This window comes from Sus scrofa, chromosome 11 (genome assembly GCF_054392235.1).
Source record: "Sus scrofa isolate SSC_HxYL_T2T_F1_AM1 chromosome 11, Sscrofa_HxYL_maternal_Yorkshire_Landrace_v2.0, whole genome shotgun sequence".
Taxonomy (NCBI): Eukaryota; Metazoa; Chordata; class Mammalia; order Artiodactyla; family Suidae; genus Sus; species Sus scrofa.
This window is the reverse complement of record NC_139393.1, coordinates 19748586-19762616: the sequence shown is the minus strand read 5'-3', so window position 1 is coordinate 19762616 and position 14031 is coordinate 19748586. Positions and strand designations below refer to the sequence as shown.

General features: G+C 39.0%; 1 protein-coding gene and 1 long non-coding RNA gene across 11 annotated transcripts in view; one reads left to right on the top strand and one right to left on the bottom strand.

Annotated features, from left to right (window-relative positions):
* Window positions 1–12819, top strand: part of RB1 (RB transcriptional corepressor 1) — a 132086-nt gene extending 119267 nt beyond the window's left edge. For 9 of the 10 annotated variants that reach the window (XM_084981023.1, XM_084981020.1, XM_084981018.1 and 6 more), the window contains 7 exons: window positions 2523–2627; window positions 3120–3233; window positions 3334–3497; window positions 5629–5659; window positions 8029–8171; window positions 8846–8895; window positions 10944–12819. In XM_084981023.1, coding sequence (XP_084837149.1) covers window positions 2523–2627; window positions 3120–3233; window positions 3334–3497; window positions 5629–5659; window positions 8029–8171; window positions 8846–8895; window positions 10944–11017 — 681 coding nt within the window. In that variant the 3' untranslated portion in view covers window positions 11018–12819. 10 annotated transcript variants of the gene reach the window in all.
* LOC146398571 (uncharacterized) lies at window positions 5610–11733 on the bottom strand. The gene is made up of 2 exons (XR_014819448.1): window positions 9321–11733; window positions 5610–7031 (listed from the first exon to the last, which is right to left on the bottom strand). It is a non-coding gene; the product is annotated as an uncharacterized LOC146398571 (long non-coding RNA).
* Window positions 12820–14031: the final 1212 nt, after the last annotated feature.

The window sequence follows — 14031 nt, the reverse complement described above, 5'->3', positions numbered from 1 at the left end:
TTAACATTGTCTTATAGTCCATGAACATGTAATGTCTTTCCATTCACTTAGATCTTGAATTTCTTTCAACAATGATTTATAGTTTTCAGAGTACAAGTCTTGCACTTTTTAAAAAAGGATTTTATTCCCTGTTAACTCTGTTGTAGACTTGTTTCCTCAGTTCTCTGTAAGATTTTTCATTACAAGTGTATAGAAATACAATTGATTTCTGTCTGTTGATCTTGTATCCTGCAACCTTGCTGAAGCCGTTTATCAGTTCTAATAGTTTTTTAGTGGATTCCTTAAGATTTTCAGTATATCAAATCCTATCATCTATGAATTGAGGTCATTTTACTGCTTCCTTTTAAATCTAGATGCCCTTTTATTTCATTTATTTGCCAAATTTTTCTGGCTAGACTCTCCAATACAGTGGTGAATAGAAGTGATGAGAGAGAGGATTTACTTATTTTGTTACTGATCCTAGGGGTAAGTGTTCAGTCTTTCACCATTATAAATGTTAGCTGTGGGGTTTGTGGGGTTGAGGAAGGTCCCTTATATGTCTAGTCTGTTGAATGATTTTATCATGATAGGGTGTTGAATTTTATCAAATGTGTTTTCTGTATCTATTGAGATGATCACTGGGTTTTTTCCTTTCATTATATTGATATTTGGTATATTACATTAATTGATTTTCAGATCTTATATTTCTGGAATGAATTCCCCTTGCCAGAGTGTATATCCTTTGATATAATCCTGCTGGATTCAGCTTGTTTTTATTGAAGATTTTTTAGTAAATTTCTTGTGATACCCTGTTTTGGTATCAGAGAAATATTGCCCTCATAGTATTAATTGGGAAATATTCCTTCCTATTGTAATTTTGGAAGAGTTTGCGAAGAATTGGTGTTGATTGTGTAAATGTTTGGTAGAATTCACCAAGGAAATTATTTGGGCTTGGGCTTTTTGTTTGTGGTTAGTTTTGGACTACTAATTCAAGCTCAGATTTTCTATTTCTTCTTGAGTTATTTTGGTAGTGTATGTCTTTCCATAAATTTTCCATTTCTTCTTAGATATCTATCTTGTTGGTGATGTAACTGTTCATAATGTTCCCTTATAGTCCTTTTATTTTTGTAAGATCAGTGGTAATGTTTCCTGTAAGAATGATATTTTGGTCAAATGATGAATTATTATATAAATATGTGTAACCTACAAATATGTATATTTTATGGGGGCATACTTGGACTATGAACTCTCTAATATGTTGGATTTTTTAAGCAGGCACTTACTGCTTTTCTACAATAAGAGAAAGATAGATAGTAAAGCTAAGGATTTCTAAATAGATTAGGTATCTGGAATCAGAAATATTTTTGTGAGAGGTACCTTAGGCAAAATATTGAAATAGGAGAAAAATGTCAATAGCAAAGAGGATTCTTGGATGGCATTCTCAATAGGAGGAATAGTAGTACTGGGGCTGGTATTGAGGGGTATTGAGTAGGTATTCTTGATAACACGTGGGAGCAAGAATATTGCAGAAGACATGAGCATGTAAATTAGGCAGTAAAATTCAGACAGATTACAAATTTAAAGTCACAAAAAATCACTTCAGATTTTATTTCTGTGTTTAAAATATTCTCTTGAGGGAGTGGGATGGACTGGGGTTGGGGTTATAGATGCAAACTATTACATTTAGAATGAATAAGCAATGAGGACCTACTGTATAGCACAGGGAACTGTATCCCATCTCTTGTGATAGAAGATGGTGGAGTATGTTAAAAAATGTATACATATGTATGACTGGGTCAGTTTGCTGCAAGCAGAAACTGACACATCGTTAATCAACTATACTTAAATAAGATAAAACATCCTTTTCTTGAAATGTCATATGCATATAGAATAATCACTATATCATAAGGATACATCTTAATGTAAATTCATCAACTGAACTCATCTGTGTAACCAGATCAAGAAACAGAACTTTATCAGTAATACAGCAGACTGTCTCCTGCCCCGCTCCAGTTACTGCACCCCCCTGACAGCACCACCAAGTGTAGTTAAAATTACTTTATCCAGAGATTTGAACCTCTTTCACACCTGGTTTTTTTTTTCTTTTTGGCCATGCTTGCAGAAGTTCCTGGGCCATGGTTCAAAGCAGAGGCACAGCAGTGACAACGCTAAATCCTTAACTGCTAGGCTACCAGAGAACTCCACACTTGGCTTTTTAAAGTGCTAATTACACAGTTAATTGATTCTAGTACTTTTCTCTTCTGGGAGACATTTGAGAAACAGGATCCAAAATGAGGGTTATTCACAAACCAGATGATCAGTCCTGCATAATTTAGTGTTGGCTATTTGCATTTTGCTCGCTAAGCGTGATTTGGCTTAAACACTTTCTCATGAACTTTCAAACTGAGCTCAGGATGGGAAAAGATAATCATGTAGGAAATTAAATTTCTTTTTTTGAAACTAAAAGAAAGATAATGGAGTGCTTTTTAGAGCATAACCACATAACAAATTCTGACTATTTTTACATCACATGTATTTACTAGATTATGATGTGTTCCATGTATGGCATATGCAAAGTGAAGAACATAGACCTTAAATTCAAAATCATTGTAACAGCATACAAAGATCTTCCTCATGCTGTTCAGGAGGTAGGTAATTTTCTGTGGTAAGGCTTTTCTAGATACATCAATATCTATAATATGGATAAGTTCAGTCATTAATTAAATAGTATGTTCAGACCATATTATATAAATTCACAGATCAACTTTTTACTTTTATATTATTGGTTAGTTGTAACTAAAATGGAATTGGAAAGTTAACACACTTTAATAACGAAATTGATGTAATCAAGTAAGGAAGGAATACTATATCCCTGCCACTAAGCAGGATATTTGTAATAAACCTTTACACACATATACGGAAACCATATATTATATATATATATGTATGTATATATTTGACATTTCACTTCTAGTGGAGCAGCTATAATTCAAGCCTAAAATTGCCTTTTCAGATTGTTGTTGTTTCCTGTAAAATATGCATTTTTACTGTTAAAAAGTGCTATGAACTATTAAACTAAAAAATCTAAAGAGATAAATCCCCAAATTCACTTAACAAGTGTTTTTGCTCTTTTTCCTCAGACATTCAAACGTGTTTTGATCAGAGAAGAGGAGTATGATTCTATTATCGTATTCTATAATTCAGTCTTCATGCAGAGACTGAAAACAAATATTTTGCAGTATGCTTCCACCAGGGTATGTTCAAAGTATCCTTTGTTTGGGGAAATCTAATTATAAAGCAGTGGCTCTCACTAAAATGTAGAGTAAATAATATCCTTTTTTGTTTTTGCTCCAGCCCCCCACTTTGTCACCAATTCCTCACATTCCTCGGAGCCCTTACAAGTTTTCCAGTTCACCTTTACGGATTCCTGGGGGGAACATCTATATATCACCCCTAAAGAATCCATATAAAATTTCAGAAGGCCTGCCAACGCCAACAAAAATGACTCCAAGATCGAGGTTTGTGTTTTCTTTTTAGGGAAATGGTGAAGAGTAAGAGGGACTTATTTTGATCCAGGCATAAAAATATAAATCTTTCTTCATAAATAAGCTAGACTCTTGAGTCCCTCATTTCCTAAATTGTATTAAGTGATATAATAAGAATTTTGGGGGAGGGGAGAAAAGTAATCTAGTTAGGACAGGTTTGCAAATTTAGTCATAAACTTTCCTGGCTGCTGGGGTCAGTTTGGTAGTAAGTTTCAAATCATTCTCATACTTTTGTGAGTAGTCAGTCTGCTAACCAAAGTAGATTACTTTTGGTTAGGAATTTTTATTCTGGAGTTCATTGGATTTCCTATAATCTTTTTCTGTGGACTCGTTCAGCTTGCTTATAAAACTGTAGATGACTCATTAAATGTGGATGATTGTAAATTAAGTCTTTAGAAGTCTGTCCCTAATTCTGCCCACGGCCTCCTTCTATTACCTTGGGCAGGTCTCTGTCTACTTGAGAAGGGTGCAGTGGCTCAGGTAAATAAGGAGTGTGAAGCTGTTTTAAATTCTCAGATGAAAGGTTCTGTGCAACTACAAATCATTATATTATCTTCCACATCCAACAGCAAGTGCTCTCTGGCTTTGAAGTGCTTCAGTTGACTTATTATATGTTATCATAGGCTATTTGAAATGGACTTTATTTGTAGAAAGTGGCGGCAGATTAGCTAATAAAGTTAATGTAGCCTCATCTCAGAAATTGTTAGCCTCAATAGTTGTACTTAATGGGCAAGAAAAACAAACAAGAAGGGGATAGGTTAACCCTATGGAAAAGATGTGTGTGATGTATTCAGTTTTAGAAGTAATGCACACATAAAAATTTCAAACTACAGGAAAAGAGGAAGGAGAAAACAATCAGCAAATGATAAAAATGCCCTCGTGTGCCCCTGTACCATCTTCTGTTTCTTTAGTGAAGCTGTGTACTGATATCTGCAGCTTCCATTATAAGCTGTTAAGATGCCACACCGTCTGTTTAACTTGTACACTGCCACATTAAAATGTATACTTAGGTAATGTTTTAATGATGATAATTAACCCATATTATGCTGATAATGATGGCTGTTTGCTGATCTTAGTGAAATGGCTTCCGGGTCGGAGTTCTTTACCAAAAGATTTTCACATTCTGAAAATCCTGCTGTCATTGATCAGGCCTTAAGAGAGCATCTTAACACTCTGCTTATCCAGCATATTTGGGTAAATCAGATATGTACAGAATGATGGCCACTTACCAAGGAATTGGAGGACAAATAAAACCCATTTATCTCTGGTTTTCTGTGCATATGATCAAATCTTGGTTATGTCAGGCTAATACTGTTCTTCAGTTTACTATCAGGAGCATAAATTACGTGGTTTAAACAAGGACAAACAGACTAATAGAGATTTCCAATTCTAGAATATATGTTATACAGCCTTTACCATATATCAGTATAGATCCTAATTAGAATTCTGTTTACCACTTAGAAGTTTTTGACAGTTGAACTTAAATTTTTAATAAGAAAATGTAAAAGTAATTTTGTTAGCTTTCCCTTTGATTAAGAATTAAGTGTGAGGAGTTCCCATCGTGGCTCAGTGGTTGACGAATCCAACTAGGAACCATGAGGTTGCGGGTTCAACCCCTGACCTTGCTCAGTGGGTTAAGGATCCGGTGTTGCTGTGAGCTGTGGTGTGGGTCGCAGATGTGGCTCGGGTCCCGAGTTGCTGTGGCCCTGGCGTAGGCTGGCAGCTACAGCTCCGATTGGACCCCTAGCCTGGGAACCTCCATATGCCGTGGGAGAGGCCCAAGAAATGGCAAAAAGACAAAAAAAAAAAAAAATTGTGAATAAACTTAAATTTTTCTTTTACCCTCTTTAAATGTGAACAGTGGCAGAATATGTTCTTGTAGACATGCAGTTCTTGCTTTCAGAATCCAAGAGACCAGCTCAGTGTAGACTAGGGCAACACTACCAGAATAAGCCTCTAATGAGTATGATTCATCAGTGGTTCTAGGGTCGAGGACACCTTTGATTTGGTATTCCTGATAGTTCGGAAGGATGTGTGTGTGTTCATCTCTGCACAGTTGTGTATGATTTTCATTACTAATTTGTATTTTATATTAATTTGACAGAATCTTAGTATCAATTGGTGAATCATTTGGGGTGAGTATTTTCTTTCTTGAAATAGAATAGCATGCACTGTAACTATAGAAGACATTGAAAATTTCTATAATTTACAAAGGCTGTTATTCAAGCATCTCATTCAAGCGTGCTGCATAGAATTTAGAAGATTTATTTTCAAATCAGATTTAATTTTAAATCATATAATTGGTGAATTTTATAACTTTTAAACATTCCTTTGCGATTATGTGTATACATATATACATACAAACATATGCATTGTATTATCTCAAAGAAATGTTTAAAAAACAGCTTTGAAATTCACTGATTGTGAGTGATTTGAAGTAAGATACTCCAAAATGTAATCACCAGATGTCAGCAGCCAGTCCCTTCCTGCTGGTCTCCTTCTATACAGATGCACACTTTTGTTTGTCCTTCCTCTCAGATGTCTAGGCCACTCTTCCCTTGGTAAATTGATTAGGAATTGGTTACATACCCCAGGACAAGTGGTAGAGTATGTGGCGGTCTTTGTTCAAGAAGGATGCAAGGGAAACGAAGCTTTGAACCCGTCTTCTAGTCTGGGAACCCACTCCTCTAGCGGCCTTTCCTTAACCTCACTAGGTCCGAAGTCCTGGGCTGTGTGTGCGTCACTGTTAGGTTCACACCACCCGCCCCTCTGCCTGTATTTGTTATTTATTGCTACACAACAAATCACCCCTGAACTTGCTAACCTAGAAACCTTTCTTAGGCTCCGTTTCCATGGGTCAGTCATCAGGCTTGGCACAGCTGGCTCTTGGGTCTCTCAAGACAGGGCTGCAGTCAGCATGTCAGCAGCAGCTGCAGTTATTTCCAGGCTCATGTGGAAGAGAATCTCTGACGGACTCAGTGAGAGGCCGTTGGCCCAACCCTTCACCTGGGCTGCTCCCTGGGGTGTCTCGCCTCTCACAGCAGAGCAGCTTGCTTCTCCCACAGCAAGGACTCCAAGAGGGAGGGAGGGAGGGAAGGAGGGAGCTAACAGACACAGTGGAAGTCAGTCTTGTAATATTGGGAGTGACCTTCCATCATTTTGCTGTGTTATTTTGTCAGAAGCAAGACAACACTAGGGCCAGCCCACACTCCAGGAAAGGAGGAACATGCAAAGGTGTAGATACTAGGAGATGAAGATTATCCAGAGTCACTCTGGCATCTGCCTACCGCACTGCCCCAAATGAAACAACTAGAGAAGGTTAACTGTTTGTATGCTCAAAGACCAGGTGTTCAGAGGTGTGTTGCAGTTCATCAGTGCTGTGGCCTTTAGCTCAACTTAGGCTGCAGCTGTCACGCTTCACAAAGGAGATGTGGGACCACAGAAATAGTGTTGGATCTGGAGAAGTATAGAGCAGTGGTCTTCAAACTTGTTTGCTTTCCATAACCTCTGAAAGAATTGAGAAAGTGTTATATGTATTTACACATTTTAAAGCTGATAACAAAAATGTATAAATTTAACAGGTGCACAGGATTTAGTTTCTGTTGTACATGTGCTCTAAATTTGTTTTCCATTAAAATCTGCTTTTGCATTAATTTTTGGAAAAAGAAGCATAATTAGCAAAGCTAATCCTCACTGTCAAATCAGTCAAGTCAGATTTAATTTCTGCCACAAAATCTGACTTCATTGTTGAGTTAGAGTAAACCTGTTAATCACTGCGACAGTCACCTCACTCTGGTTCTGCAACCGATCAGACAGCATTCTCGTGTGTTTGTCCTTTGGATCCAATAAGACATTGAGCCCCGTTTGGTATTTCTTACAAAATCTCCTTTGCTGGTACAGGATGCCTCTCGGGAGACATCGTCTCTAGGGATACTGGATAGACTCAAATGCTTGTTTCTGGGGGGATACTTAATATTTGTAAAACTTTGAGTTAGGATATCAGCAAATACTGTATCAGTGATGGTTTACAATATCTAAGCCACATGACTTGTCCACCTGGTACCCATGAAGTGAGTCCAAAATTATTATTCACTGGACACCTCTCATGCGATTGTGACACCCTCCCTGGCTCTGCTGTGCTCTAAAGGGAATCTGTCAAAGATAATGTTCCTAAAGCTGTTCCAGCTTTAACTGATACTGAGAAGTAACCCTAGTTGTTCGTGTAATTAAGTCTGAAAATGAGGAAATAGGACTTCAGAGTTGTTGGTGGAAGAGGAACTGCTGTGTGGGAGGAGACAGGAGGTATTTAATGGGGGCAGTTAGGGAAAAATCTCAAAATCAGAGTAATTGCACCTATTTCTTATTTGGCCCAATAAAACAGAAAATTAAAATGCAGATATTACCTGTCCCGGATTTTTGACCCACCTCAGACTACAATTAGGGGTTGCTAACTACAAAATGCTGGCATTCAATGATTTAAAATAAAGAATTCTGTAATTCGTAGACTTCGGAGAAGTTCCAGAAAATAAATCAGATGGTGTGTAATAGCGACCGTGTGCTCAAAAGAAGTGCTGAAGGAGGCAACCCTCCTAAACCTCTGAAAAAGCTGCGCTTTGACATCGAAGGAGCAGATGAAGCAGATGGAAGGTAGCGGTGGTCTTAGAATGTCTCCCGGGAGCTGAGGGGTTCCCTGCTGCCGGCTTCCACGGTCCCCTCATGCCAACTCGATTTGGGAAGGATGGCTGCATCCCAAAGCAAAAAGCACCACGGAAATCTACCAACATTCACTGAAAATATCAGATGTTAAAAATCTGATGGGAGTTCCTGCTGTGGCACAACAGGATGGGCTGTATCTCTGCAGCGCTGGGACGCGGGTTCAGTCCTCAGCCCGGCACAGTGGGTTGAGGATCCAGCATTGCCACAGCTGCAGCTTGGGTTGCAACTGCAGCTCAGATCTGATCCCTTGCCCAGGAACTCCACATGCCTCAGGGCAGCCAAAAAAGAAAAAAGAAAAAAAAAGCCTCAATCATTTTCTACAAAACTATTGGTAACATTTTGTCAGCTTTAAAAAAAAAATTGTTTTTACTAACAGATTTTAAAATGCTTACTCTTGAAAAACACTGTTTTATAAGAACCACTGAAAAATATGTAGGCCCAGAAATTTGTGATATTTATATTTTAGATGCTTGATTTATAAACCTTTGAACTTAAAAGCTACTGATTAAAATAAGGGCATAAAGTTATCAAAAGCACCATAGTTATTGGAAATTTAAGTTTTCCATTTATACATATGAAATATTTTTCATGTTTTAAATCTGCAGTAAACATCTCCCGGGAGAGTCTAAATTTCAACAGAAACTGGCAGAAATGAGTAAGTACTTATTTCACCTAATGCACAGGAACAATTGTTGCAGAAAGCCTTTTCATACTACAAAAGAATAAATTTATACGACCCCTTCAATTAGCAGATTTGTTCATGCATTTAAAATACAGTTCAGTCAAGAATGTGTTATTTACAGCCATCTGGGGAGGAAATGTATGGCACAAGGCAGCCTTCCTCGAACCGACTGTGTGGGAAGACTAAGAAGAGAAACCACACCTTCAGCTTGAATGGCTGCGGTCAGAAAATGTTCTAGGCTGGCAGAACCATAATGAGGAACTCTTGTCTAAGAGTGTTGGATGTCGGGGAAACCTTATAAACCTACCATATGTAAACATCACCTTTTTTCTGATATTACTGAACTTTCCTAATTTGCAAGTTTTAGAACTTAATCGCAAACAAAAGTTTTCCATTACCTGAAATCAGAATTTTGACAAGCAAAATTTTGACCAGGTCATTTTCGCAGTTATAGAGAGTGACAGAAGTTTGGCATGTTAAGGCACATGGGATTCTCTTCTGAGCTCCTCTGAGACTGTAAAGATGAACCCACGCGGAGTAGGTGGAAGGTTCACTCAGAAAAGGATGAAGGTGCCCCTGAGCACTTGGGGCTCCGGCGCTGTCTTCGAGCAGTAGCCACGAGGGCGAGTGTGACCTTTCCTGATAATGTGGTGCCAGCTCCATTAACAGGAAACAGAGACGGGTCTTGGAAAGAAGACAGATATATTGGGGAGATGATAAGAATTAAAACTATCATTCCTAGGTCATAGGACATATCTATACGGACAATATCAATTAAAATGTGACTTTTTAAAAACGGGATTTCCTTCAGTACCTCTCTGTAGATACTAACTTTAAAATATGAAGTAGTTTTTAAAATACTCTTGGTTTTTTAAACCATTTTTTCTAAGTGTATTATTTTGAAGATTACTGTTAAATATACCACAAGTTTAAGTGTTTTGGTTATAAATGAATCTTTTTGGGTTTTACATCAACTGATATATGCCTGTTTTAACTTTCCAGTAGTTGTAGCTTTCCCCAAGCACATGAAAAGAGAGGTGAAGCTTATAACCAAGATCAGGCCTTAAAAACATGTGGAAGCATTTTGGAGCCCACAAATATGCATTTGAAAATGAGCAGAAAGCTGTAAAAACATGTATATTTTCTTATAGAAGGGTTCAGTTGTTGCAGTCAGTACATTTCCCAGTGACACACTTAGCTGTGCTGGTGAATTCCCTCTGCCAGGCTCAAGTTCAGGGCCTTTGTGCAGCTGGAAAATCGGGGAGAGGCAGCAGGGGCTTTGACCCATGAAGCGAAGGAATTCTCCAGGCTGCTCTTCAGCTTTCCTCAAAAAATTGCATTCGGAAAAGATCATCCCACAGGGCTGCGTTGCTCCGAGGGGCAGGGCCGGAAGGGCAGACGTGGCGTCACCGCTTTCTTGCTTTCCCAAGGGTGAATGTTCTTCGTGCTTCTTTAGGAGGAGCTCTTGGCCACCTCTAAAATCAAGTTAAGAATTTTAAAGTAATTTAAAAGCAGCATTCTGGTTTTGTCTGTGCTGTCATGAATGATGTACTTTTAAAACGTCCATGTCGAAATTAAGGGAGCTGTGAGCAGATCTGTGTGCAGTACCTGCAACGCCTCACCCCACACGAGGGAATGCTTAGCTTAGCTCATTCGGAACCAGCTCAGGACTTGTTCTGCTCAAGTGCCAAACTGAACTGCGCGCTCTCGAACCGCGGTCCACAGAGCTGGGCACAGCTGTGTGTGTAAGACCACCTTCTGGTGTACATAAAGAAAATGCTAGAATATTTATCTTAATCTCATCGATTTTTAACACGTGGGCTACATGTGCCTTATGATTTATGTACATATACATAAATACATACATACTTTGGGGGTACATGCCTGGAAAAAAATTTACCGATAAGGATATATGATAACGAAGACAAAATTAGAAGTCTTGTCATGAACATATGTGGCAGCCTTTTCTCAACCGACCCGGCGCCGTCAGCACTTTTAACATCTCTTCCTCTTTTTTCTAGCATCTACTCGAACACGAATGCAAAAGCAGAAAATGAATGACAGCATGGATACCTCGAACAGGGAAGAAAAGTGAGGGCCCCGCGATCTTGGGGGGTGCCCGTACACCTCTGGCTTCGCCCTCAGCCACAGATCTGACTCCAGAACTCTCCCCAATTCTGTTTACGGCCACGTTTAATACATATCTTCGGCTCTCTGTGTGTGTATAAAATGTGTAGATGCACGTTGAGTATTTGTGTGGGGGATTCCTAAGCCACTTGCAGCATTGCAGTCACTAGAACATACCCTGTTGTACAAGATTGAAAATCTTGTGTACATCCTGCCATTTGAAAGCTACAGATGTTTCCATTTCCAGAGTGGAATTGCTCCACTTTACAGATGGTGGCCGGATCCCCTGGGAGTGAGTCCTCACAAGCCATGCCTGGATGAGTACTTTGTCTTTTCTAGGGCATGACTGTGATGTTTGCTATTATTTTTATTTATATTTATTTTTTTAATTTAACATGAACACCCTTAGAAAATGCGTCTTGTCTTCCAAATGCAATTTGGCTGACTGCCCTCCCCCTCATTTACCCAAATGGTCCTGAACTCCTCTGTGAAAAACAGATGCTAGAAACTAGAAAAAAATGACAATTTTTTACACATTAGATTTTAGTTTACTAATGGAAACTAAAAGGATGTACTGTGTGTTTCTTTTATAAATTTTAGTTTTAAAAAACGAGAAAGCAAAGTATAAACAGTAATGAGATACTGTCATACTACTGATAGAGATGTCATACCTCAGGACGTGTAAGAATTTATTAATTCTTTAATTCAGCCAACTCATGCTTTAAAATAGTTATTCAATAGCACTCTTGCTGTTTATACCATTCAGATCACTCAATTCATAAAGTACCCATCTAGTTCTTGGACAGTAAAGTCTTGAGCTCGAGCTGTGCCCATAGAGGAAGGACCCTGATGCAGTACATCCCAAATGCACTTTCTGCTGTTTCTGGGTCCTGAAGAATCAAGATACAAAATAGTTTTATTCCACAGACTGTTGACTATGGGAGCCTTAATTTTTCTTTCTTAAAGAGTTACCTGATTGCATCTCAGCAGTTATTCTGCCCTCCTAAATTTGGGAAGAGGGTGTGTTTTCTCTGGAATGGTACATGTCTTCCATGTATCTTTTGAACTGGCAGTTTTTTGTTTTTTTTTTAAATTCAACATGGTCTTACACTGGCACGTTCAAAGCCACATTATTCCTAGTCCAAAGTTGCAGGTAATCAAATGTCTTTGAGTTAAACATTTAATGTTCCTGATTTTGTGCAAAAAATTAAAACAGCTACATTAGAAAAAGAGGCGCTTCCCCCCGACACCTAAAGGTGTATTTAAACTATCTTGTGTGATTAACTTATTTAGAGATGGTATAATTTAAAATAGGTAGTATTTAAGGTAGCATTTACTAGCTTTTAGGAAAATCACTTTGTCTAAACTCAGAGGTCTTTTAAAAAAGAAATCTGATCTTATTTGTTAGAAAACAAAATTTTATTTTGTGCTGACTTAAGTTGCAAACATTTTTTGACAGTTATCTTGATAACAAAGGCACTAGAAAGCTTTGTCTCATTTCCTCATTCATTTTTGCATGAATATCATATACATCAGTTTGCTTTTATGTCCAGGGCTTACCACATTTCTAGGTCTTTTGCTAATAAGTTCATGTTAGACTTAGTGTCAGAATTTTAGGAACTTCAAAGATCGTGTATTGAGATTTCTTAAATAAAGCTTCAGATATTGCTTTATTGCTTTTTGTATTCGTTAAAACTGTACATTTAAAATTGCTATGTTATTTTCTACAATAGTTTGTCTATTTTTAAATAAATTAGCCAAGAGTCTTAATAGCCTGATGTGGTCTCTGTATTACGTGCACTAACATTCTCTCCATTTTAAAAATTATTTTTATTTTGGTGGTGCCCGCAGCACGCCTGAGTTCCCAGGCCAGGGATCCAACCAGCGCAATAGCGGTGATCCCAGCCACTGCAGTGACAGTGCCGGGTCCTTAACCTGCAGCGCCACCAGGGAACACCAGCATTCTCTTCTAAATCTCAGTTCTCTCCTAGCATTTCATCTATTCTTAGCCTTGAATGGGCTTTATATACCGATGACTCCCAAATTTATTTCTCCTGCTCTGACCTCACAACTCTCATAGCTAATAGAAGTCTTGATTTCTACCCTTCTGCTTGCCCAACTTCTCAAAATATAAACCAGAATCAAACAAGCAAAAATACCTTGTTTCTATACTAATCTTCCCCCATTTTACTCAACACTTAGTTGAAAAATCTAGAGTCATCTATTAGAGCTTGTCTGGACGGCTGTAAAGACTTCTAACAGGTCTCAGAGTTCCTGTCATGGTGCAGCAGAAACGAAGCCGACTAGAAACCATGAGGTCACGGGTTCGATCCCTGGCCTCGATCAGTGGGTTAAGGATCCAGCATTGCTGTGAGCTGTGGTGTGGGTCACAGACACGGCTCAGATCCCGAGTGTAGGCCCGGGGACTGCAGCTCCGATTCGATCCCTAGCCTGGGAACCTCCATGTGGCTTAGGTGCAGCCCTAAAAAGACAAAGACTTCTAACAGGTCTCCACTTGCCTCTTTGCCCCTTACCTTTGCTCTCCTTCAGGGGTGAGGATGAGCCCTTTAAAAGGTAAATTGGGGAGTTCCTGTCGTGGCGCAGTGGTTAACGAATCCGACTAGGAACCATGAGGTTGCGGGTTCGGTCCCTGCCCTTGCTCAGTGGGTTAAGGATCCGGCATTGCCGTGAGCTGTGGTGTAGGTTGCAGACGCGGCTCGGATCCCATGTTGCTGTGGCTCTGGTGTAGACCGGTGGCTACAGCTCCGATTCAACCCCTAGCCTGGGAACCTCCATATGCCGCGGGAGCGGCCCAAGAAATAGCAACAACAACAACAACAGCAAAAGACAAAAGACAAAAAAAAAAAAATGTAAATTGGTTGGAAGTAGTCACACTCCCCATCTGGCCGGGGCAGAGGCCCCTACCTTCTCAGTCCCATCTCCCTGCTGGCTTTTTTTCCTTAGGACGCCAAGCCCATCCTT